We start from the raw sequence: 22,837 nt of genomic DNA, 5'->3' as shown, positions 1-22,837 counted from the left end.
AGAACCAGAGCAGGGAGAAGATGCATTTGAAGAGCCTGGTGTTTCACACAGCAGACCCGAGATTGACTCCTTTATTTTTATTTTTATTTAATTTAATTTTATTTTATGAACATAAATTTCCAAAGTACAGCTTATGGATTACAATAGCTTCCCCCCCCCCAACTTCCCTCCCACCCACAACACTCCCCTCTCCCACTCCCTCTCCCCTTCCATTCACATCAAGATTAATTTTCAATTATCTTTATATACAGAAGATCAATTTAGCATATATTAAGCAAAGATTTCAACAGTTTGCACCCACACAGAAACACAAAGTGTAAAATACTATTTGCGTACTAGTTATAGGAGATTGACTCCTGACTGCCACTACCCTGCTGTGTGACCTCATGGGCGTCACTCAACCTCTCTGAGCACCAACTTCATCCTCTCCCATCAGAGGTTAAGAATAGGGCCCTGCGGCATTGTTCTTCCTCCTTCCTCCTTCCCCTCCTCCTCCTCTTTAAGCAAAGCAAGATTCATTTAAGGCGGCAACCTCCTGCTGCAGCAGTCTGGCTGGGGTAGGGTGGTGGTGGGGTTCCGAGGCAGCTGGGGCCCCCGGCCTGGTGTTCCTAGGAGGGCAGAGCTGGACAATACAGGGTATCTCAAAAAGTCCACGGAGAACACGTATTATGAAAAAACTACAGAGGGCTTTCAAACATTTTTTGGTGCCCAAATACTTATTTCCGCTTTTCCGTGAACTTTCCGGAGCACCCAGGAGCTTGAGTTTCATGGCACCAGGTCGGCTGCCGCGCCGTGGAAAATCACCCTCCAGAAATGACGTGGCTCCAGCACCTGCCCACTTTCCGAGTGGGTCTGCAGGGTGGGGTCCTCCCTGGTGCCCTAGGGTGCAGCATTAAACCCATGGCCAGCGCTGCAGCTGGGAGGTTGGGGGCGGGGCTCAGCCACCGTCCTGTCCCTCAGTGCCACCTGTTGTCATCCTCCTTCTTACTATGGGGCTTGCCTGTTTCGTGGAAGAACTGGGAGCTCTGGGGACAGGAGTGAGTTTGGGGTGAGGAGACCGGGCCTCTTGAGGTCCCCTTAATAGTGAGCCATGTGCCAGTGGAGCGGTCCTGTCTGCTGAATCACTCACTATTTTCAGAGAGAGAGGGAGGAATGGATGTTATTGATCCAGGGCTGGGCAAGGCGAGTCCATCTCCTCCTGGTGACATCTTATTAAGCAGCCGCTCAGCCCTCCCTCCCTTCGCCATCAAGCAGTGTCCAGCCAAACGTCATTTGTCCTCTAAGCCCCAGATAACCATTTTCATTAAAATTCACAAGAGCCGTCCAGCAACATGTGGCCTGACATTGCCTTTACTCCAAGCATCAACTAGAAAAACCAGATTTTTCTCCTTGGAGGGCAGACTGGCCAAAGCAGCCCCCTCCCCGCCAGCACACAGGAGCTGGGGGCCGGAAGCGCGCTGGGGGCATCGCGGGCGCATGGTTACCTTTGGAGCTGTGATGAAGTGATCCCACCTCTGTCCCATGTACTTGTCCTTATTGATTTTTTTTACGGTGCTCTTGCTTCCACCCGGGTCCCTGCGTGAGAAACAGGTTAATGAGCTTTCCATCTCCAGAGCCTCGGTGTAGCAGGTGTAGCACACGCTCTTTTAGCCAGAGCGCTGAGTCGGGGAGGAATGGCGGCTGGAAGCTGCCCCTCCCCTCCCCTCCCCTCCCCTCAAGGGGACAAGGGAGGGACGGTGCTCCCCATTGCCACAGCTGGGTCTCCGGAGTGAGGGTGAGGGAGGGAGGGCTGCTCGGGGGAGGGGGGCATGGGGAGGTGGGAGGCCAGTGCGTGCATTCCGCGTCTAGTTGCATTTTGGGTGCAGGTCCTCTGAGGGGCTGCACGGCAGCTGTGCGGTTACTCCTGGGAGTAGACAGAGAAGCTAGCGCACTCAGGAACCTCTGTGTATCCTGTTACCTAAGGCTCCCAGGGGAACACCACGGGGCGTTCCTGGGTGGGGTTGGGAGCAGCACAACGAAGATCGCCGCTTGTGACAAGGTCACTGTCATCCCATTTCACAGAGGTGGAAACAAACTCAGGGAGGCCAAAGGCACTCACTCAGATGCAGACTTACAATGGAACTAATGAAGCTAAACTGTTACCTCTGCTCATCCACATAGGTTCCTCCTCCAGGGCCTCATGTCTAGTTTGGTGTTAGAGTTCTGTGTGCCTTTTCTTAAAGCACCCATCGCTCCCCCAGTTGAACAAGCTCAGGCCCCACAAAACCTGGATCCTCCCCTCATGGGCTGGGCACCTTCTGGGTGGCACACAGCAGGCTACATGGGTGACAGGCCTACAGCTCCTTATCTGAAGCCCAAGGGGTCCCAGGCAGTTCATGGAAAATGCATATTATGAAACAACTATACATGGATTTCAAAACTTTCTTGCACCAACTAAACTTACATTTTAATTCCATTTTTTCCACAAACATTTAAAAGTACCCTTGCATGCTGCCAAATTCACAACTTTGCTATTTGGAAAGCAAACTGGTGGCACATACTACATGTTAACATAATCTCTCCAGTGGGGCCTGTGGAGGCCTCCTGTAACCAAACAGGTTAATATTTGTGCAGCGAAATTCCTGAATATGAAGTATTTACATTAGGCGGGAAAAAGTCAATGCATAGCTTAAAGCCAGGTATTGCAACCAAATCCACTGGGATCTGTCAGATTTTGCTGCCGAATGAATTAGGAAAAACTGAGTTTTCAGAGCCTTTTCGATTTTGGACTTGTGGTTGTAGAGTTGTGCATTCCTACTGACAAGCAAGCAGGGTGTCTCAAGGTGTGATCTCTCAACTACCTTTACACACAGATTGATTCGTTCATCAGTCCCTCTATCCATCCACCTGCCAGCTATCCATCCATTCATCCACCTATCCATCTGTCCATCCACCTGTCCATCTATACACCCATCTGTCCATCTATCCACTTATCCACTTGTCCATCTATGCATCTAACTGTTCATCTACTCAGCCACCTGTCCATTCAACCATCTGACCAATCATCCTCTGTCCACCCAGCCAGCCACCTGTACATCTATCCATCCCACCTGTCCATCCATCCATCCATCCATCCACCTGTCTATCCATCCATCTGTCCATCTTTCCAGCCACCTATCCATCTGTCCATCCAACTAGCCACCTGTCCATTCATCCACCTGTCCATTCATCCTCTATCCATCCAGCCACCTGTACATCCATCAATCTACCTGTCCATCTACCATCCACCTGTTCACCTATACACCCATCTGTCCATCAACCCACTTATCCACTTGTCCATCTATGCATCTAACTGTTCATCTACTCAGCCACCTGTCCGTTCAACCATCTGGCCAATCATCCTCTGTCCACCCAGCCAGCCACCTGTACATCTATCCATCCACCTGTCTATCCATCCATCCATCTAGCCACCTGTCCATTCATCCTCTATCCATCCATATACCTATCCATCTATCCCTCTGTCCATCTGTCTATCCTTCCACCTGTCCATTTTTTTTTTTGACAGGCAGAGTTAGACAGTAAGTGAGACAGAGAGAAAGGTCTTCCTTCCATTGGTTCACCTCCCAGATGGCTGCTATGGCCGGCGCGCTGTGCCGATCCGAAGCTAGGAGCCAGGTGCTTCCTCCTGGTCTCCTATCCGGGTGTAGGGCCCAAGCACTTGGGCCATCCTCCACTGCCTTCCTGGGCCACAGCAGAGAGCTGGAATGGAAGAGGAGCAACCGGGACTAGAACCCAGAGTACCGGCACCGCAGGAGGAGGATTAGCCTAGTGAGCTGCAGCGCCGGCCTCCACCTATCCATTGTTCCAGCCGCCTGTCCATCTATCCATCTACCTGCCCATCTAGCTGTCCATGCACCCATCTCCTTCTTTGTCCTCCTTTTCTCTGCAGAATGCATTTGAGTTGGCTGGAACCCCTTTCATCATCTGGCAGGCTCTCACCAGCACAGTAAGAGACTTGAGGAAATGAGAAGATGGGCCAGCATGGATGGGAGAGACACTCACAGGGGTGTGGGCTTGTCATGGGCTGCCAGGGGCTGGCGGGATGGCAGGTGCTCAGATACGTTAGGCCAAAGGGGATCAGGGTAAACCCAACTTCAGGCTGTCTTGTCATGGCATGGGGTGGGGGGCGGGGTGGGTGCGTAGGCAGCAGAATCAAAGACTTCTGCCAGCTCACATGGGGATGGGGGTCCCTACCCCTCACCAGCACCACTTGCCAGACTGGAGAAATGCATGAAGACCTCAGGGTGGAGGCTGGGCTGGGAGGGGTGGGGTGAGAATGTGCCTCAGAGCTTTTTGTAAGACTTTATGTCTGATTACACAATAAAAAGCCCTCTGAATAATTAACAGTGAAGCTCATTTGAGCTGGTTCTGCCTGCCTCTCCCCTGAGTAATCAAATTAGGGAATATTTAAAATCCAGCCGGAGCAAGGCTTCAGTCCTATAAACAATATTTAAACCAACGGCGGTGCTTTTGAAGTCTGATTTAAGGCTCGCTGGCTGGAAGCTTTAGCGTTTCCTCTCTGGAGCGCTTCTTTCAAGACCACAGGGTCTTTTTCGCTTTTCCCTTTGCAAAGGCAGCCCCTGCTGTGCCCCCAGCTTTCTTCCTGGAGTTCAAAAGCATCTCCCCCCTCCCTCTTTCAGAATTAAATCTGGTCCCAGCCAAGCTTTGAAAAATCTTAAATATTCAGGCCCAATCGAGGGAGATGGAAGTTTTGCGCTAATGCCGACTTCCAAGACGACCTGAAATCTATTGCAACTTCAAGCAGCAGCTAAATGAGCTAAAAATGCGGCAAGATTCCCACAGACCTTAAAGAGCCCCGAGCCCTGGCTCGGGAGAAGCCGTTGATAAAGAAAAAGGCCTGGTTAGACAGCGTCGGTCTCTCTTGATGTTTCATTTTCAGTGGCAAATAAACCAACAGGCAAGATCAATCGGGGAAGGAAGCAGGAAAGAAAAAACACCAGCACTTTTTCAGTCTCTGCACACCTTGTGGAAAAGGCTAGAATCGAGTTCGTGCTCCTGCCCTAGGTCTGGTGGAGACATCATTAGTGCCATCTTGCCAGAAGCCCAGTTCTTCCCTGCTCCCTGTGGTCAGGTATAGCCTTGTGACTTGCTTTGTTCAAAGACACAGGAGCCAAAGTGACATGTGGCAGTCTGGGCGGATGCTCTCAGAACCAGTCCTCAAGTCGTCAGATTTCTCTTCCTGCCTGGGGCATGGTGGGAGCTGCACTTCTATCATTTCTCCCCCTGTGCACCTGTAAGGAGCTCTCCTGCAGACACAGAGGCTGGACAAGAAATGAGCTGCTCTTAGGTTCAGCTACTGAGATGGGGGTTGTCTTGGATGTCAGCTTAGGCTAGCTCATCTCCTTATGCCCTTGACTTACGGTCTATGTATGAACTTGGCAAGTCTCTCTGAGCATCAGAACAAGGAAACGTCACGTTGGCAGCTGAGGGTGTATTTCAGCACCAGGAGGAGCAGCTGGTAAAGTCCTGTAGCTGTCCAGCTGCTTCCTATGTGTGACCTGGTATTTATTAGCTTTCCTGGGACCGCTACATGCTCATCTATTAAATGGGGGAATGACATTGGCTGTCGCACAGGACTGCGTTCAGGATATTGAGAAATGAGGCTTGTAAGGGCTTACTGGGTACCTTGGACAGAGAACTGAACACAGTGCAGCTGTTAACAATGACCGGCTTTTTTCAACACAGATGCAGCTTTGAGGAGGAGCTAAGGGTGGGGGATGAGGCTTCAGGCAGAGCCATGGAGGGAGAAGCAGCTATAATTTTCAGGCCCTAATTTCTCCCCACTGAAGCTGTCTCAGGGCTCTTATTTGCCAGAAATCAAGGGAAGAGGTTATTGAGCACTGTCACTTTCTTTTTCATCATATCCGCCAAACACATTTTGCTCCTGGCGGTCACTTGAAGATGCCTATCCACGGTGACGACGGGAGCAATTTTCTCAAGTGCTGCACGCTTTTGGAACTTGCATTTGGGGGGTAAAACATCTGTCTGTCAGAGTGGGAAGTCAGGCCGGCCGGTTTAGGGTATGTCCACACACTCATGGCTGAGGAGAAGAACGGCTGGTTTTGCACAGGTCCCGGCTTTCAAGCGCTCCCGAAAGAGCCAGGTGGCTCCATCCTGCCGCCTGCCCGACAGCTGACCTCATCATCCTGCAGGTGCTGCGCCTCTGTCCACTTCTGTAGCCGAGGGGAGCAGGGATGCAGTTAATTCAGTGCACAGAGGAGAGTAGGGCCAATCAGAGGTTCCACCAGGTGGCACCTGCTCAAGTTTTCTTGGAAAACTCCCCACCCCATTGTGATCGCATCATCCAGCCCTTTCTTCTTGTTGCCATCTCAAAGTCTCTTTTTTACAAGATGCTTTAAAATTTATTTCATTATTTATTTGAAAAGGAGAGAGAAAGAGAGAGGGAGAGAGAGAGAGGGAGAGGTTTTCTGTCATTGGTTCTCTTCCCAATTGCCTGCAATGGTTAGGGCTGAGCCAGGCTGAAACCAGGATCTAGACATTCACTCTGGGTCTCCTACATGGATGTCAGGAGCCCATGTATTTGAGCCATCCCTGCTGCCTCCTGGGGTCTGTATTAGCTTGAAGCTGGACTCAGAAGCAGAGCAGGACTTGAGTCCAATCACTCTAACATGGGAGGTAGGTGTCTTGTCTTACCTGTTGCATTAAATTTACACCCCAGGTCTTTTTTTTTTGTAAGATTTATTTATTTATTTGAAAGTCAGAGTTACACAGAAGAGAGGCAGAGAGAGGTCTTCTATCCGATGGTTCTCTCCCCAATTGGCCGCAACAGCTAGAACTGCGCCGATCCAAAGCCAGGAGCCAGGAGCTTCTTCCAGGTCTCCCATGTGGGTGTAGGGGCCCAAGGACTTGGGCCATGTTCCACTGCTTTCCCGGAGAGTTGGATCAGAAGAGGAGCAGCCAGGACTAGAACCGGCACCAATATGGGATGCCAGCGATTCAGGCCAGGGTGTTAACCTGCTAAGCCACAGTGCCAGCCCCCACCCCAGGTCTTTTAGAAATAATTTCCAAATGTTTCTGCACCAAAATAAACATTTTAAAATATTTATTTTGGGGGCCGGTATTGTGGCATGGCAGGTAAAGCCACTGCCTGCAGTGCCAGCATCCCATATGGGTGCTGGTTTGAATCCCAGCTGCTCCTCTTCTGATCCAGCTCTCTACTAGGGCCTGGGAAAGCAGTAGATGGCCCAAGGGCTTGGGACCCTTTACCCATGTGGGAGACCCGGAGGAAACTCCTGGCTCCTGGCTTCAGATCAGCACAGCTCTAGCTGTTGCAGCCAATTGGGGAGTGAACCATCGGCTGGAAGACCTTCCTTCCTCCCTCCCTCCCCCTTTCAAATAAATAAATAAATATTTAAAAATAATCATTCATTACTTGAGAGAGAGAGAGAGAGAGCAAGAGTGAGCCCATTTGCTGGTTCACTCCCTAGATGTCAACAACAGCTCGGGCTTGGCTGGGGCTGAAGCCAGGAGCTTACTCCAGGTCTCCCATGTGGTTGCAGGGACGCAACTACTTAAGCCACCACTGTTGCCTCCCAGGTCTGCATTGGCAGGAAAATAAATGAATAAAATTTAAAAGGGGGGGGGGCTTGGAGGGGCTGGACCACTGGCACCTTTCTAGGATATCCTGAGGCAGCAAGACTTAGAACACTTGTGACTTCTGTGGCCCCGGAGGCCTGTGGGCGCTGTACCCTGCCTGGGGACACACTGGCAGCTCTTTACTCACAATTTAAAAATAACACATTTTTAAAAATTTTTAATTGACACACAGTGATTATGAATATTTCCAGGATGCAGTGTGACATTTCAATGCATGTATACAATGTGTGATGAGCTGATCCATGGAATTGGCATCCATCTACAACCTTGGATATTTATTGTTTTACTTGTTGTCAACCACATTACCCTACTATGCTATTGCACTTGTATTAACCGTCATCCTCTCTCCAGCCCCATCCCCCACACCCTTCCAGACTCTGGGACCACTATTCTGCTCTGTGGGTCTATGAGATCAACTTTCTGGCTTCCACAAACAAGAAACATGCAGTTGTCTTTCTGTGTCACGCCCTTCTTTGTCCAGGAGTCTACCCTGTTCCCCTCCTGCCCAGCCTAACTAGAGAGGATGGCAGAGGGGCTGGGGAGGTAGGATTAAAGCTTGTTGTGGGTGGGCATTTGGTGCAGGGATTAAGATAACCCTTTGGAAGCCTGCATTCCATAACAGAGGGCCTGGGTTCAAATCCCAGCTCATCTTCCAGTTCCATCTTCCTGCTCATGTGCACCCTGGGAGTGACAGGCAATGGCTCAAGTACTTGGGTATCTGCCACCCATGTAGGAGACCCAGATTGAGTTCCTGGCCCCCGGCTTCAGCATCACCCAGTCCCGGATGCTGTGGGAGTGAACCAGTGGGTGAGAGGTTGCTCTGTCAGTCTCTGCTTTTCACATAAAAAAAAGAAGAAGAAGAAGAAGAAGAAGAAGAAACTGTGCCATCTGCCTCTCTGTAAAGGTCCAATCATTTCTAGTTAGTTCTCTGGTTGACCTTAGGAAATAAGAACAATGTCAATTCAGGGTCACAGCCCTTACTCAATTCCAAAATCCAAAAGGTCTTGCAAACAAAAGAAAATTTTCATAATAACTGATTTTGCTACAAAACATGAAATGAGCTGTGGCAGCCTGCTGGTGGCCTTCGCTGACCTGGGTCACACACAGGGGATCAATATTCACTTCTCTGCAGAGATGTTTGCTTGATGACAGGGCGGGGACCAAGGGCCCCCTGGCTGTCTGTGCTCTGTGCTCTAAGGTATGTATTTCTGTACGGTATTTCCTTTTAAAAAGGTTAAGCTGTCACTTGTGACACCCAAATTGTGACACCTATTGCAGCTGAGGGAAAAACGTAGCCCAGGAAAGAGGCCCGTGGGAAGTCAGAGAATTTGTTCAGTTCAGGTCCTGCGCTTGCGGGGGGCGGGGGGGCTTCAGCCCCAGGCGCCTGATGGATTCTGCCTTTGCATGTCCTGGTGGGACTTGTGGGACTCTGGATGACTGATAGGAGGGGCCTTCAAAAAGTGCGTGGAAAATGCACATCACGAAGACACTATGCGTGGATTTCAAAATGTTTCTGCACCAAAATAAACATTTTAAAATATTGATTTTGGAGGCTGATGCTGTAGCGTAGTGGGTTAAGCTGCTGCCTTCAGTGTCAGCATCCCATATGGGTGCCGGTTCGAGTCCTGGCTGCTCCATTTCCGATCCAGCTCTCTGCTATGGCCTGGGATAGCAATAGAAGATGGCCCAAGTCCCTTGGGCCCCTGCACCCATGTGGGAGGCCCAGAAGAAGCTCTTGGCTCCTGGCTTCAGACTGGCCCAGCTCCAGCCGTTGAGGCCATCTGGGGAGTGAATCAGCGATGGAAGACTTCTCTCTCTGTAACTCTTTCAAATAAATAAATAAATCTTTAAAAATATTTATTTTTCCATATATTTGAAAGGCAGAGCTGAGGTTGGGGGAGCAATGGCTTCTGTCTGCTGGTTCACTCCCTAAATGCCTGCAACAGCCAGGGTTGGGCCAGGCCAAAGCCAGGAAGCCAGAACTCCATCTGGGTCTCCCACATGGGTGGCTGGGGCCTAAGCACTTGAGCCATCATTTGCTACCCTCCCGGGATGCCTTAGCTGGAAGCTGGATCAGAAGCGAAGTGGGTGGGACTTGATATGGGATGCAGGTATCCCAAGAGGTGGCTCAACCTGCGGTGCCACCGCACTTGCCCTAAACCTGTCTTATTCCATACTCCACGAACTTTTCTGAAGTCCTCTTGTATGTCTTAAGATGGAAATTAATCATTTTGGGCCACATCCTAAAGACATTTCTAACATCAACCTGAGGAAATAAAGATGGCCCATTTTCTATCCTCCACCCAAATCTACGTGATGTCTCCCACCCCCCTCGGCGTGGGAGAGCGGATCCCACGTGTCAGATGCAGACCATTGCTGCGGGTGGCTTGCTCAGAGCAGATGAACCAATGCTCTTAGAAGTTAAGCTGCCGCCTGCGACACTGGTATCTCGTATAGGCACCGGTTCGAGTCCCAGCTGCTCCACTTCCCATCCAGCTCCCGCTAATGCACCTGGGAAAGCAGTGGAAGACATCCCAAGTGCTCGGGCTCCTGTACCCACATGGGACATCCAGAAGAAGCTTTTGGCTCCTGGCTTTGGACGGGCACAGATCTGGCCATCATGGCCACTTGGAGAGTGAACCAGAGGATAGAAGACTCTCTTTCTGTATAAATTTTGCCTTTCAAAATAAATAGATCTCGAAATACCACTAATAATAGCCGGCACCGCGGCTCAATAGGCTAATCCTCCACCTAGCGGCGCCGGCACACCGGGTTCTAGTCCCGGTCGGGGCATTGGATTCTTTCCCGGTTGCCCCTCTTCCAGGCCAGCTCTCTGCTGTGGTCTGGGAAGGCAGTGGAGGATGGCCCAAGTGCTTGGGCCCTGCACCCCATGGGAGACCAGGAGAAGCAGCTGGCTCCTGGCTTCGGATCAGCGTGGTGCGCCGGCCGCAGTGTGCCAGCCGTGGCGGCCATTGGAGGGTGAACCAACGGGAAAAGGAAGACCTTTCTCTCTGCTTTCTCTCTCACTATCCACTCTGCCTATCAAAAAAAAAAAAAATACCACTAATAAAAAAATAAGCCTGCTGGCTAGGGAGCTGTTTCTTAGAATCTAAGCAATTAACTGCAAAGAAAAATCAATGTTGCTTTGACCTAGCAATTCCCATTTCTCAGAGTCTTGACAATGACAGAAACATTTGCAGCTGGGCAGAAAATACATGTATATGGCTGTTCCGTGCAGTCCTGCTTGGGAAGTCAAAACCTGGGGAATGATATCCATGTCTGTCAGTAGACAAAGGGGGATTTAGGTTGCACCTCCTTCACAGAACAGAGCCCGCTGCTCCTGGTTAAAGATGTGCAAGATCTGCATGAACCCTCATGGCCACAGATCACTGGGAAAGCTGTGTGAAGAGCAGGCTGCAGATTCCATTTCTGCTAAAAACAAACGAACAAAAAACCCCATCTACTGGCTGGGGCTGTGGTGCCACTGCCTGCAACTCTGGTGGCATCCCACGGGAGTGCCGGTTTGAATCCTGGCTGCTCTACTTCCAGTCCAGCTCCCTAATGCACCTGCGAAATCAAGAGAAGATGGCCCAAGTACTTGGACCCCTGCCAGCCATGTGGGAGACCTGGATGGAGGGCCTGGGTCCTGGCTTTGGCTTGGCCCCGCCCCAGCTGTTGGGGACACTTGGGAAGTAAACCAGGGCACAGAGGCTCTTTCTCTGTCATGTCATGCCACCTTTCAAATATATAAATAAATTGAAAAAAAAAAAAGTCTATCTGTATAAAAGAAACAAGAAAGATTTGGAAAGACACCCCATAGGGCTGAAAAGGAGTTTTCTCTTAGAAAGGAATTTTGGGGTGGTTGAGGAGAGAAAAGGCTTTTCTACATGGTGGATTTTTAGAAAAAAAAATCTCCATAAGAATGCACTGACTTCACTTAGGACTTGAGCAGCTCTGTTTTAAAGAAAGATAAATAATTCATGAGACATGTGTTAAGCCTATGGTTTTCAAACAAATCCTGGGAGTTACAGATATTTTAGAGTTGACTGGGTGCTGTGGCGGGGATGGGATCCAGTGGGAGGGACCCCCAAAACCTCATACATTGCTGGAGTTTCCATTAAAAATAATAGATTTCTGTTGCTTAAAGATATAAATTTTGTAAGCCACTCTTTCAAAGGAAACTACAGTTTTAAATTCATTCCAACCTACAACACTGAATCAATCGGAGTTGTGGACGTGTCGACAGATGCAGGATTTATGTGCTTGGCCGTATTCGGGGGTGGAGTACACGGGCCCCGCCGAGAGGAGATGCTTGTGGGGGGTGCTGGGGGATGGGTGACAGAGGTCTCCAGGAGGAAGGGGCTGCTTACGGCTTAGGATTTTGGAAGGTGAAGAAGAGAGCGTTGCCCTGGGGGTGGGGCTGTGAGTGGAGGCTGGGGTCCATGTCACAGTGTCAGCACTGTGGATGGGCAGCTCACACCTTTAACGCAGCCTTGATGTCCCAGCGCAGGTTCCTCAAGGCAGAGATGTTCCCTGGTTTTGCTGTGGTCCCCTTCATATAGACAAACTGACTGCTTAAAGAACCAGTGTTGGCCGGTGTCGCGGCTCACTTGGCTAATCTTCCGCCTGAGGCGCCGGCACCCTAGGTTCTAGTCCCGGTCAGGGCGCCGGATTCTGTCCCAGTTGCCCCTCTTCCAGTCCAGCTCTCTGCTGTGGCCCAGGAGTGCAGTGGAGGATGGCTCAAGTGCTTGGGCCCTGCACCTGCATGGGAGACCAGGAGAAGCACCTGGCTCCTGGCTTCGCATCGGCGCAGTGTGCTGGCCATAGTGGCCATTTGGGGAGTGAACCAATGGAAGGAAGACCTTTCTCTCTGTTTCTCTCTCTCTCTGTCTAACTCTGCCTGTCCAAAAACAAACAAACAAACAAACAAAAACAAGAACCAGTGTCATTGCATGTCCATTCCTGTTGGGGTTTGTGTGCACAATGTGGTTCCTGTAACTGTGGCCTCAAAGCTTTCCCATGAGCCGTGCCCTCTGATGCAGTCGCTCCTCTCACACTTTTCTGGGTCCCAGACAATGCGTGCTGGACCCAGCTGCACCAGGGACTTGAATACCAAGTCCTCCTTTGGGTCCAAGGGGAGAAATAGTCACTCAAATACGAGGGGACTTCAGAAAGCTTGTGGGGAAATGGAACTGAAAATAACTTGCTTTGGTGTAAATTTTTTTGAGACCTATGCACTGCATTTTCATAATACACATTTTTCATGAATCTTTTAAAGATCTCTCATAGGCATGGATTTCAGGATTTTTTGGGGGTAACAAAATAAAGGTTATCTTTTAATTGCATTTTCCATGAACTTTTTTTTTTTTTTTTTTTTTTTTTTTTTTTTTTTGACAGGCAGAGTGGACAGTGAGAGAGAGAAACAGAGAGAAAGGTCTTCCTTTGCCGTTGGTTCACCCTCCAATGGCCGCCATGGCCAGTGCACCGCGCTGATCCGATGGCAGGAGCCAGCTGCTTCTCCTGGTCTCCCATGGGGTGCAGGGCCCAAGCACTTGGGCCATCCTCCACTGCACTCCCTGGCCACAGCAGAGAGCTGGCCTGGAAGAGGGGCAACCGGGAAAGAATCCGGCGCCCTGGCCGGGACTAGAACCCGGTGTGCTGGCGCCGCTAGGTGGAGGATTAGCCTATTGAGCCGTGGCGCTGGCCTTCTATGAACTTTTAAAAATTTATCTTAAAATTTTGTGTGTGTGTTTTTTTTTTTAAATAAGATGTTTTATTTTTAATCTACTTCAAAGGCAGAGCAGGAGAGGGAGAGGGAGAGAGGGAGAAGGAGGTAGGGGGAGAGAGAGCTTCAGCTGGTAACAAGTAAGTCAGCCAGGCTGAAGCCAAGAGGCCAGAATACCATCTGGGTCTCCCACATGGGTCATGGGGGCCCAAGCACCTGAACCATGCACCACTGCCTGCTTCCCAGAGGGCATTAGCAAGCAGCTGGATTGCAAGTGGAGGCACTGGGACTCCAACTGGCACTCCGATGTGGGATGCAGATTTCTCAAGTGGTGGCTTAACCCTCTGCACCACAACGCCCTATGTTTAAATTCTGAATGACCGTTTAAGACTTGCACATTCTTAAGGGGTAGAAAGCAGCTTTTCAACACATATACACAGCTTCAACCACCCATGCCAGGCCTCTACATTGCATTATCTGTGCTTTGTGTTGGGAGCCTACCAGCTCCCCTGCTCCTATTCTCAACCAGAACATTCTACATCTCCATGAGCCATAGTCACCCCCAGTGAACCACAGAACCTTGACGTCTGCCCCACTGTGCTTGGGCGCCTGTTACCCAACCTCCTCTCTTCCCCTTCCCTCCATGGCTTTTTTTTTTTTTTTTTATATCCTCTTGTATTAAAACCCCAAACAGACCCAAAATACCCCCAAACAACTTGAGAGGAAGGAGAAAATCAGTGCCACGAGAAAGGGAAGAATAAAAGGGAGAGAGAGGAAGAGGAAACAAAGAAGAGTGAGCAAAGAGCTGTCTTGGGGAAGACTCAGCCCAAGAAGAGAGCCAGAGAGATGTGTGGCTGGGGGTCCAGCACGCCACAGCTGGCCAGTGCCCGTGGCCTAAGCACTCTCCCCACCTCTGATCCACTTCGGGCTACTATCAGGAAGTCCCTGAATGAGGAGCTGACGAGAGCCAGGGGAACAAGACACATGATTGGCTGTCACATGTGGGTGCACCGCCTCCAGCTCAGGAGACACACATGATTGGCAGCCATGTGTGTTGGATGTGCTGCCTCCAGCTCACCCTGTTTGGATCCCACAGAGCACACGGAAGGACTCCTACGGCCGCCCACCCACCAAAAACAGCACAAGGAGGAAAAGCCCTAATAGAAGCCCCACCCCCACTGCCAGGCTGCTGCTGGCTTAGGGTGCAACTTACTTTGGGTTCCAGCAGGTGATCAGCGGCTTCATGGTGTGGTGGGTGTGGTCGATGGTCAGGGCCTCCAGTAGCCAGTGCAGGGCACAGAGCTGGCGGAAGAGGGGCTCACTGCAAGGACAGAAGAGGGAGCCCGGTAGCACCCGGTTAGAACTACGCTCTTCATGGGAATGCCACGGAGGTGGCCGCTGCATTGGCTCCTGGTCAGAGAGCGGCACCACGCCCCAGGCACGCGTATAGGTTTTGCACAGATCATCCCGTTAGACCTTTGCAGCGGACTCTGGAGGTGTTCATCAGACCCATTCTACAGATGGGCACCCTGAGGCTCAGAGGAGTTAAGGAAGCCATGCCAGGTCTGTGGGCCAGCAGGTGGCAGGGCTGGGATTCAATTCTGAGCCAGTTACGGGGAATAGGGTGGACAGGGACAATGTGGGGGTCTTTACTCAAGCAAATGAGAAGAGTGGAAGAAATTAGTATCCTATGGGTGTTACTCTAGTAAGACTGAATGTGCAAAAAGTCCAGAACACAGGGAAATGAATATATTAACTGCACCTTTTTAAAAAACAGGTCAGTGACTGGGCCATGCATTAAATCCTCGAGTCCTTTGCTTGAAAAGGCAGCTGAATGTTGAATAAAAACAGAGAGGGGCCAGTGCTATGGCACGGCAGGGTAAAGTCTGGGCTGCTCCACTTCTAATCCAGCTCTCTGCTATGGCCTGGGAAAGCAGTAGAAGATGGCCCAAGTCCTTAGGCCCCTGCACCCACGAGGGAAATGTGGAAGAAGCTCCTGGCTCCTGGCTCTGGCCTGGTCCAGCCTCAGTCGTTGTGGGCATTTGGGGAGTGAACCAGCAATTGAAGACCTCTCTCTCTCTGTAACTCTGCTGTTCAAGTAAGTAAATAATAAATCTTTGAAACACACACACACACACACACTCTCTCTCTCTCTCTCTCTCAAAAAAAAGAAAAAAATGTCTACCTGACATTTTCTGATTGTGCAGGCACCTTGCATTAGCTGTGTGCAAGAAGCCAGGCACTGGCTAGTGTAGTCTCTACACATGGCTTAATTCTCCCAGCAACCCCGAGGGGTACGAATCCTCATTTTAAAGACAGGGAAGCTGAGGCTCAGTGAGGCATGGTGGCTTTACTCAAGGTTATGCAGCTCAGGGGTCCAGGATGGGGTCTGAGTAGCCCACGGAGCAGTCGCAATGACCGTGGGAGGGGGTCCTGTTCCCACCTCTTCTAACAGAGCAGACACCTGAGGCTGGGAGAGGGGAAGTGAGTTACCCGAGGTTACACAGCAAGGATGTGTGTGACCAACACAGTGGTCAGGAGAGGGTTAAACAGCTGCCTGGAAGCAAGGTGGGGTCCTGGCCTGTCACCCTCCTTGTAACACTGTAACGGACAAGATATGAGATGCCTCCTGTATAACTGTGATCCAGGAGGAGGGGCGGGTAACAGTGACACTGTGTGGTGTAGCAGGTAAAGTTGCCGCCAGCAGTGCCTGGCTTCCCATATGGGTGCCAGTTTGAGTCCCAGCTGCTCTACTTCCTATCCAGCTCTCTGCTATGGCCTGGGAAGGCAGAAGATGGTCCAAGTCCATGGGCCCTTGCACCTGCATGGGAGATCCGGAAGAAGCTTCTGGCTCCTGGCTTTGAATCAGCTCAGCTCTGGCCATCTGGGGAGTGAACTACCGAATGGAAGATGTTTTTCTCTCTCTCTGTAACTCTGCCTTTCAAATAAATAAATAAAATCTTAAAAATCTTTGGAGGTATAGTCCAAAGACAAAAGCTGCCACAGTGAAAAAAACAAAGAAACCAACAAATATCTCCACAAATGCCAAATAATAAATGTACCAATTCAAGAAACAAGAATAAGGAACACAACATGACACCCCTAAAAGAATACAACACTTAAGTATTAGACTGTGATGATGAAGAGATTGAACAAATGTCAGAAATGGTATTAAAAAAAATGATCATAGGGTTACTTAGAAGTAATCAGAGGCAAATGCACAAACTAATGAAATCCGAACATGAAAGAAAATTTCTCCCACAAAATTAAGATCATAAAGAGAATTCAAAATGAAATCTTAGAAATGAAGAATTCAATCAAACAAATAAAAAATGCAGTGGAAAGCCTTAAGAACAGAATTGGAAAAGCAGAAGAAAGAACATCCGAATGAGAAGATAAATTGCAGGAACTACAAGGTCAGACCAAAAACAAGAAGAAATTAGACACTGCTGGGAATCTCCAGGATACTATTAAATGACCCAACATACTGGTTCTAGAATTTCCTGAAGGCGTGGAAAGAGAGAAAGGATTAGAAGGCCTTTATAGTGAAATAACAACAGAAAACTTCCCTAATTTGGAGAAAGAAAGGGGCACCCAAGTACAGGAAGCACACAGAACTCCTAATAGACAGGACCAGAAAAGATCTTCATCCGACACATTGTAGTCAAACTCTCCACAATCCACATAAAGAAAAGATTCTAAAATGAGCACTGGAGAATCGCCAGATGACTTTTAAAGGATCTCCAATTAGACTCATAGCAGATTTCTCATCAGAAACCCTACAGGCTAGAAGGGAATGGCCAGGTACATTCCAAGTCTTAGGAGAAAAAAACTGTCAACTCAGAATACTGTACCCTGCAAAGCTCTCAATTATGAATGAAAGTGAAATAAAGACCTTCCATAACAAACAGAAATTGAAAGAATTTTTCACCTCTCATCCAACCTTACAAAAAATCCTTAAGGATGTGCTGCACACAGAAACATAGTCATCACTATGAAAGAAAGTAAAGGCAGAAAAATCTCTCAGTAAAAGTACAAAGGAAATCTAAAGTAAAAATAGGAGTATTTATTGAAAAATGGCAGGGCCAAGTTGTTACTTATCAATAGTCACTTTGAATGTAAATGGCCTCAGCTCTCCAGTTAAAAGATACAGACTGGCTGAATAGATTAAAAAAAAAAAAAACCAACTATTTGCTTCCTACAAGAAATACATCTCACCAACAAAGATGCATGCAGACTGAAAGTGAAAGGATGGAAAAAGATACTCCATGCTAACAGAAACCAAAAAACAGCTGGTGTAGCCATCCTAGTATACAGGGATGGTTCAATATTCACAAATCAAATCAATCAATGTGATACATCACATTAACAAACTAAAGAACAAAAAATTATATGATTTTCTCAATAGATGCATGGAAGCATTTGATAAAATACAACCCCCTTTCTTGATGAAAACTCTAAGCAGAATGGGTATAGAAGGAACATTCCTCAATACAATCCAGGTAATCTATGACAAAACCAAGGCCAGAATCCTATCAAATGGGGAAAAGTTGGAAGCATTCCCACTGAGATCCAGTACCAGACAGGGATGCCCAGTATCACCAATGCTATTCAGTATAGTCCTGGAAGTTTTAGCCAGAGCCATTAGACAAGAAAAAGAAATCAAAGGGATTCAAATTGGGAAGGAATCCAATTCAATTTGAATTGGATTCCTATTTGAATATGACATGATTCCATATATATATAGGGGATCCAAAAGACTTTTGGAACTCTATAGAAGAGTTTGGTAAAGTAGCAGGTTATAAAATCAAGCCTTTGTATACACAGACAATGCCACAGCTGAGAAAGGACTCCTAAGATCAAGTCTACTCATAATAGCTACCAAAATAATCAAATACCTTGGAATAAATTTAACCAAGGGTGTCAAAGATCTCTATGATGAGAATTACAAAACATTAAAGAAAGAAAAGAAAAAAAGAAAAAGAAAAAATCGTCCATGTTCATGAACTGGAAGAATATCCAAATGCCCATATTTCTGAAAGCATTTTACAGATTAAACATGAAACCAATCAAAATACCAAGGACATTCTTCTGAAATATAGAAAAAATGATGCAGAAATTCATATGGAAACACAGGAGACCTTGAATAGCTAAAGCAATGTTACACAACAAAAACAAAGCTGGAGGCATCACAATACCAGATTTCAAGACATAATACAAGACAGTTATAATCAACACAGCATGATACTGATACAAAAACAGCTGGACAGACCAATGGAACTGAATAGAAATGCCAGAAGGGGTCGGCACTGTGGCATAGCGGGTAAAGCCACCGCCTGCTGTGCTGGCATCCCATATGGGTGCCAGTTCGAGTCCTGGCAGCTCCATTTCCAATCCCACTCTGCCATGGCCTTTGAAAGCAGTAAAAGATAGCCCAGTTGCTTGGGCCCCTGCACCTGTGTGGGAGACCCAGAAGAAGCTCCTGTCTATTGACTTTGGTTCGGTACACTTCCGGCTGCTGCAGCCATTTGGGGAATGAACTAGTGGATGGAAAACCTCTCTCTCTCTGCCTCTCCTTCTCTATGTAACTCTGACTTTCAAATAACTAAATAAATCTTAAAAAAACACCAGAAATCAATCCAAGCATCTACAACCAACTTATATTTGACAAAGGAGCTATAACCAATCCCAGGAGCAAGGAGAGCTCTTCAACAAATGGTGCTGGGGAAACTGCATTTTCACAGGCAGAAGTATGAAGCAGGACCCTCTATCTTACACCTTACACAAAAATCCACTCAAAATGGATTATAGACCTAAATCTATGACACAATACCATCAAATTATTAGAGAACATCGGGGAAACCCTGCAAGACATTGGCATGGGCAAAGAGTTCTTGGAAAAGCCCCCAGAGGCACAGGCAATCAAAGCCAAAATCAACAAATGGGATTGCATCAAATTGAGAAGCTTCTGTACTGCAAAAGAAACACTCAGCAAAGTGAAGATGCAACTGACAGAATGGGAGAGATCTGCAAACCATGCAACAGATAAAGGATAACCAGAACATATAAAGAGATCAAAAACAAGAATAAAACAAACTAACCAAGTTAAGAAATGAGCAAAGGACTTAAATATGCATTTTTCAAAATAGGAAATCCATTTGGCCAACAGGCACATGAAAAAATGCTCAGAATCACTAGCCTTCAGGGAAATGCAAATCAAAACCACAATGAGGTTTCAGACAGAAATCAACAAAAAACAAATGCTGGCGAGGATGCGGGGAAAATGGTACCCTAATCGACTGTTGGTGGGAATGTACACTGGTATGGCCGCTGTGGAAGACAGCATGGAGATACCTCAGAAATCTGAATATAGACCTACCATATGATCCAGCCATCCACTCCTGGGAATTTACCCAAGGGAAATGAAATCAGCATATGAAAGAGTTATCTGTACTGCCATGTTTATTGCAGCTCAATTCACACTAGCTAAGACATGGAATCAACCCAGATGCCCATCATCTGAAGACTGAATATGGGATATGTACACCATGGAATACTACACAGTGGTAAAAACAAAAACGAAATCTCGTCATTTGCAACAAAATGGCTGAATCTGGAAAACATCATACTTAGTGAAATAAGCCAGTCCTAAGGTGGCAAATACCATATGTTCTCCCTGACCTGTGATAACTAATAGAGGACCTAAATGGCAATCTGTAGAAGTGAAATTGATACTTTGAGAAGCAATGACTTGAACATCCCTTCTCTTGACTGTTGAGGAACAGGTTTTTTTTTTTTTTCCATACTATTTGTTGAACTCTTAACAGAGTTAAACATATGTGTATAAAGTCAATTGAACATAGGAAAAAAATTCCTCAAGTTCCTGAAACCATGGGCTTCCCCGCTGACCCCAGTCCCTTGGACTGTGGCTGTGTGGGGACAGAGTCTGGGCCTTCGGTTAAGGTGAAGCTTTGACAGAGCCCTAATCCAATTCTCCAGCGTCCTGATGAGACGTGGCCATGGGAAGAGATGCCAGGGCTGCCCACACAGAGAGGCCACGTGGGGACCCAGGGGCCAGTCGGCTGTCTGAAGCCTGGGGGGTGTTGGGGAGGCCACACAAGGGGCCTGCCCTGACCTCGGACTGCCTGAATCCCAAATGCGACACACAAACTTCTATATCTAAGCCTTCTGGTGTTTGTGATGGTAAGTACAGCCCATGCACACACACACACACACACTGTTAGTAACACACCACCACCTTCTCACACACACATTGTCATGTATGCATACGCTGTGACTCATACACACTCATTCATATCTCAGTCACGCTCACACACCATCACACACACACATTGTCATGTATGCATACACTATGACTCACAGACTCATGACACACACACATGCCACACACTCACACACCATCACACATTGTCACATATGCATATACTGTGACTCACATACACATGCATGATTCACACACATGCCACATGCTCACACACCATCACACACACATTGTCATGTATGCATACACTATGACTCGCATGCTCATACATGACTCACACACATACACGCCACACGCTCACACACCATCACACATTGTCACGTGTGCATACACTATGACTCACATACTCATACATGACTTACACACACACATGCCACACGCTCACACACCACCACACACATTGTCATGTATGCATACACTATGACTCACATACTCATACATGATTCACACACATGCCACACGCTCACACACCATCACACATTGTCACATATGCATATACTGTGTCTCACATACTCATACATGATTCACACACATGCCACACGCTCATGCACCATCACACACATTGACATGTATGCATACACTGTGACTCACACTCATGTCTCAGTCACATGCTCACACACCATCATTGTCACATGTGCATACACCATGACTCACATACATGTCACTCACTCTCACACCATGACCTAACAGTGTCACACACAAAAACTCACAGCCACACACACAATCACAAACTCACACACATGCACACTGACACACATGGGTCCCCCGTCCACCTCTCCAATCTGCAATCTTCCCACTTGTTGCTCATGCTCCCACCTGCAGTTCGGCAAGATGCCCCTCAGTTACTCCAGCTCATCGCCTTCGTCTTTGGCACCACCTGCCTTCAAATCCCAGCTCTGCCATTTACTGGCCGTGTGGCCTTGGCCAAGTCACTTCCCTTCCCCAGGCCTCAGTTTTCTCATCTGTAAAATGGCAGCAATGGTAGCATCTCCCTCACAGGCTCAGAGTGAGGTTTAAAGCTTAGCATTGCTCTCTGCTCCTGATACGCATCCCTCAACCCCTTGCCCCTCAGCGATCGGACTTCCGTGCAAACATCACCTCCACCAGGAAGCCCTGTGTGATTGCCCTAAGTCCAGATTAGGCTCCCTCCATGGGGGTTTCTAAAGCATCCTTACAACGTGACCCCTCGACCCCTCACCTTGGGTCCCTGTTCTGTAAGAACTACCCATTTGCTTGTCCCTCCAGTCTGTGAGGCTGCAAGCTACAGCATGTTGTTCACTGTGGGACACACTGCAGGACCCAACACATCTCTGGTTAATAGATGGAAGATGTGTAAGACAACGGGAATGCAGGAGTTCCCATCTGACATTTTCCTGAGCTGATAGCTCAGGCACAGTTCTCATCCGAGGACACAGAGCCACGGGGGTGTGAAGGGTAGTAACAACAACATAATAATAATAGCAGTAGTAGCAAATTCTTCTCGAGGAGTGCTTACTGTGCACCTGCTAGGATTTGGATGTGGTCCGAGTGTGTTCCCGAAGGTTCCTGTGCTGGAAGCTTTGTCCCGGGAGTAGTGGGTCTTTAAGAGGCGGGGCCTAGCGGAAGGTGGTGCAGTCATGGGGGCTCCATTCTTGGAATTGACAAAAGCTCATTTCTGGGAGTAGATTAGCTCCCACAGAAAGAGCGAGCCTGGGCCAGACAAAGCTCTCTTCTTCATGACACCCCCTCCCACACACACGCACGCATGCCGTGTGTTATGTAATAGCCATGGAAAACAGGCCAACACAGGGCCGGAAACCGCAGTGAGTGCTTAACATCTGTGACCTACTTCCATCCTCATCAAACCCTGGGAGGAGGTTCTGCAGATGAGGAACCAGAGGCAGAGAGGCCAGGTAACCTGTCCAGGGCCGCACAAGTCGGCAGATGGCTGAGCTGGGATCCGAGCCCAGAATCTGTGCTCTTAACCACGTCGCGTAGTCTCTGGCCGAACGTTGGAGGCCTCCTGCTTCGGCAGGATGGGGCTTCGTCCCGTGGGCCTGGACCTCTTTCTTGGCCTCAGACCCGGTGATCTAACCGATGGGGAAACAGGCCAAAGAGGAAACCGTCCCCGGAAGCGCGCTTTGATGGGAATCGGCTCTTTCTCACGAGGAGCC

The 22,837-nt window shown here is 48.5% G+C and overlaps 1 protein-coding gene across 2 annotated transcripts in view; it reads right to left on the bottom strand.

Moving 5' to 3' along the window:
• Nucleotides 1-22,837, bottom strand: part of CCDC60 (coiled-coil domain containing 60) — a 190,618-nt gene that overhangs the window by 41,534 nt on the left and 126,247 nt on the right. For both annotated transcript variants that reach the window (XM_051826621.3, XM_089323258.1), the window contains exons 5-6: nt 14,616-14,723; nt 1,485-1,575 (exon numbers count right to left, since the gene is read on the bottom strand). In XM_051826621.3, coding sequence (XP_051682581.3) covers nt 1,485-1,575; nt 14,616-14,723 — 199 coding nt within the window. The remainder of the gene's footprint in view (nt 1-1,484; nt 1,576-14,615; nt 14,724-22,837) is intronic.

The sequence above is a fragment of the Oryctolagus cuniculus genome, chromosome 21 (genome assembly GCF_051225735.1).
Source record: "Oryctolagus cuniculus isolate XC-2025 breed Fujian yellow rabbit chromosome 21, ASM5122573v1, whole genome shotgun sequence".
NCBI classification, from domain to species: Eukaryota; Metazoa; Chordata; class Mammalia; order Lagomorpha; family Leporidae; genus Oryctolagus; species Oryctolagus cuniculus.
The sequence above is the reverse complement of the archived record's forward strand: the minus strand, read 5'-3'. Positions and strand labels throughout refer to the sequence as shown.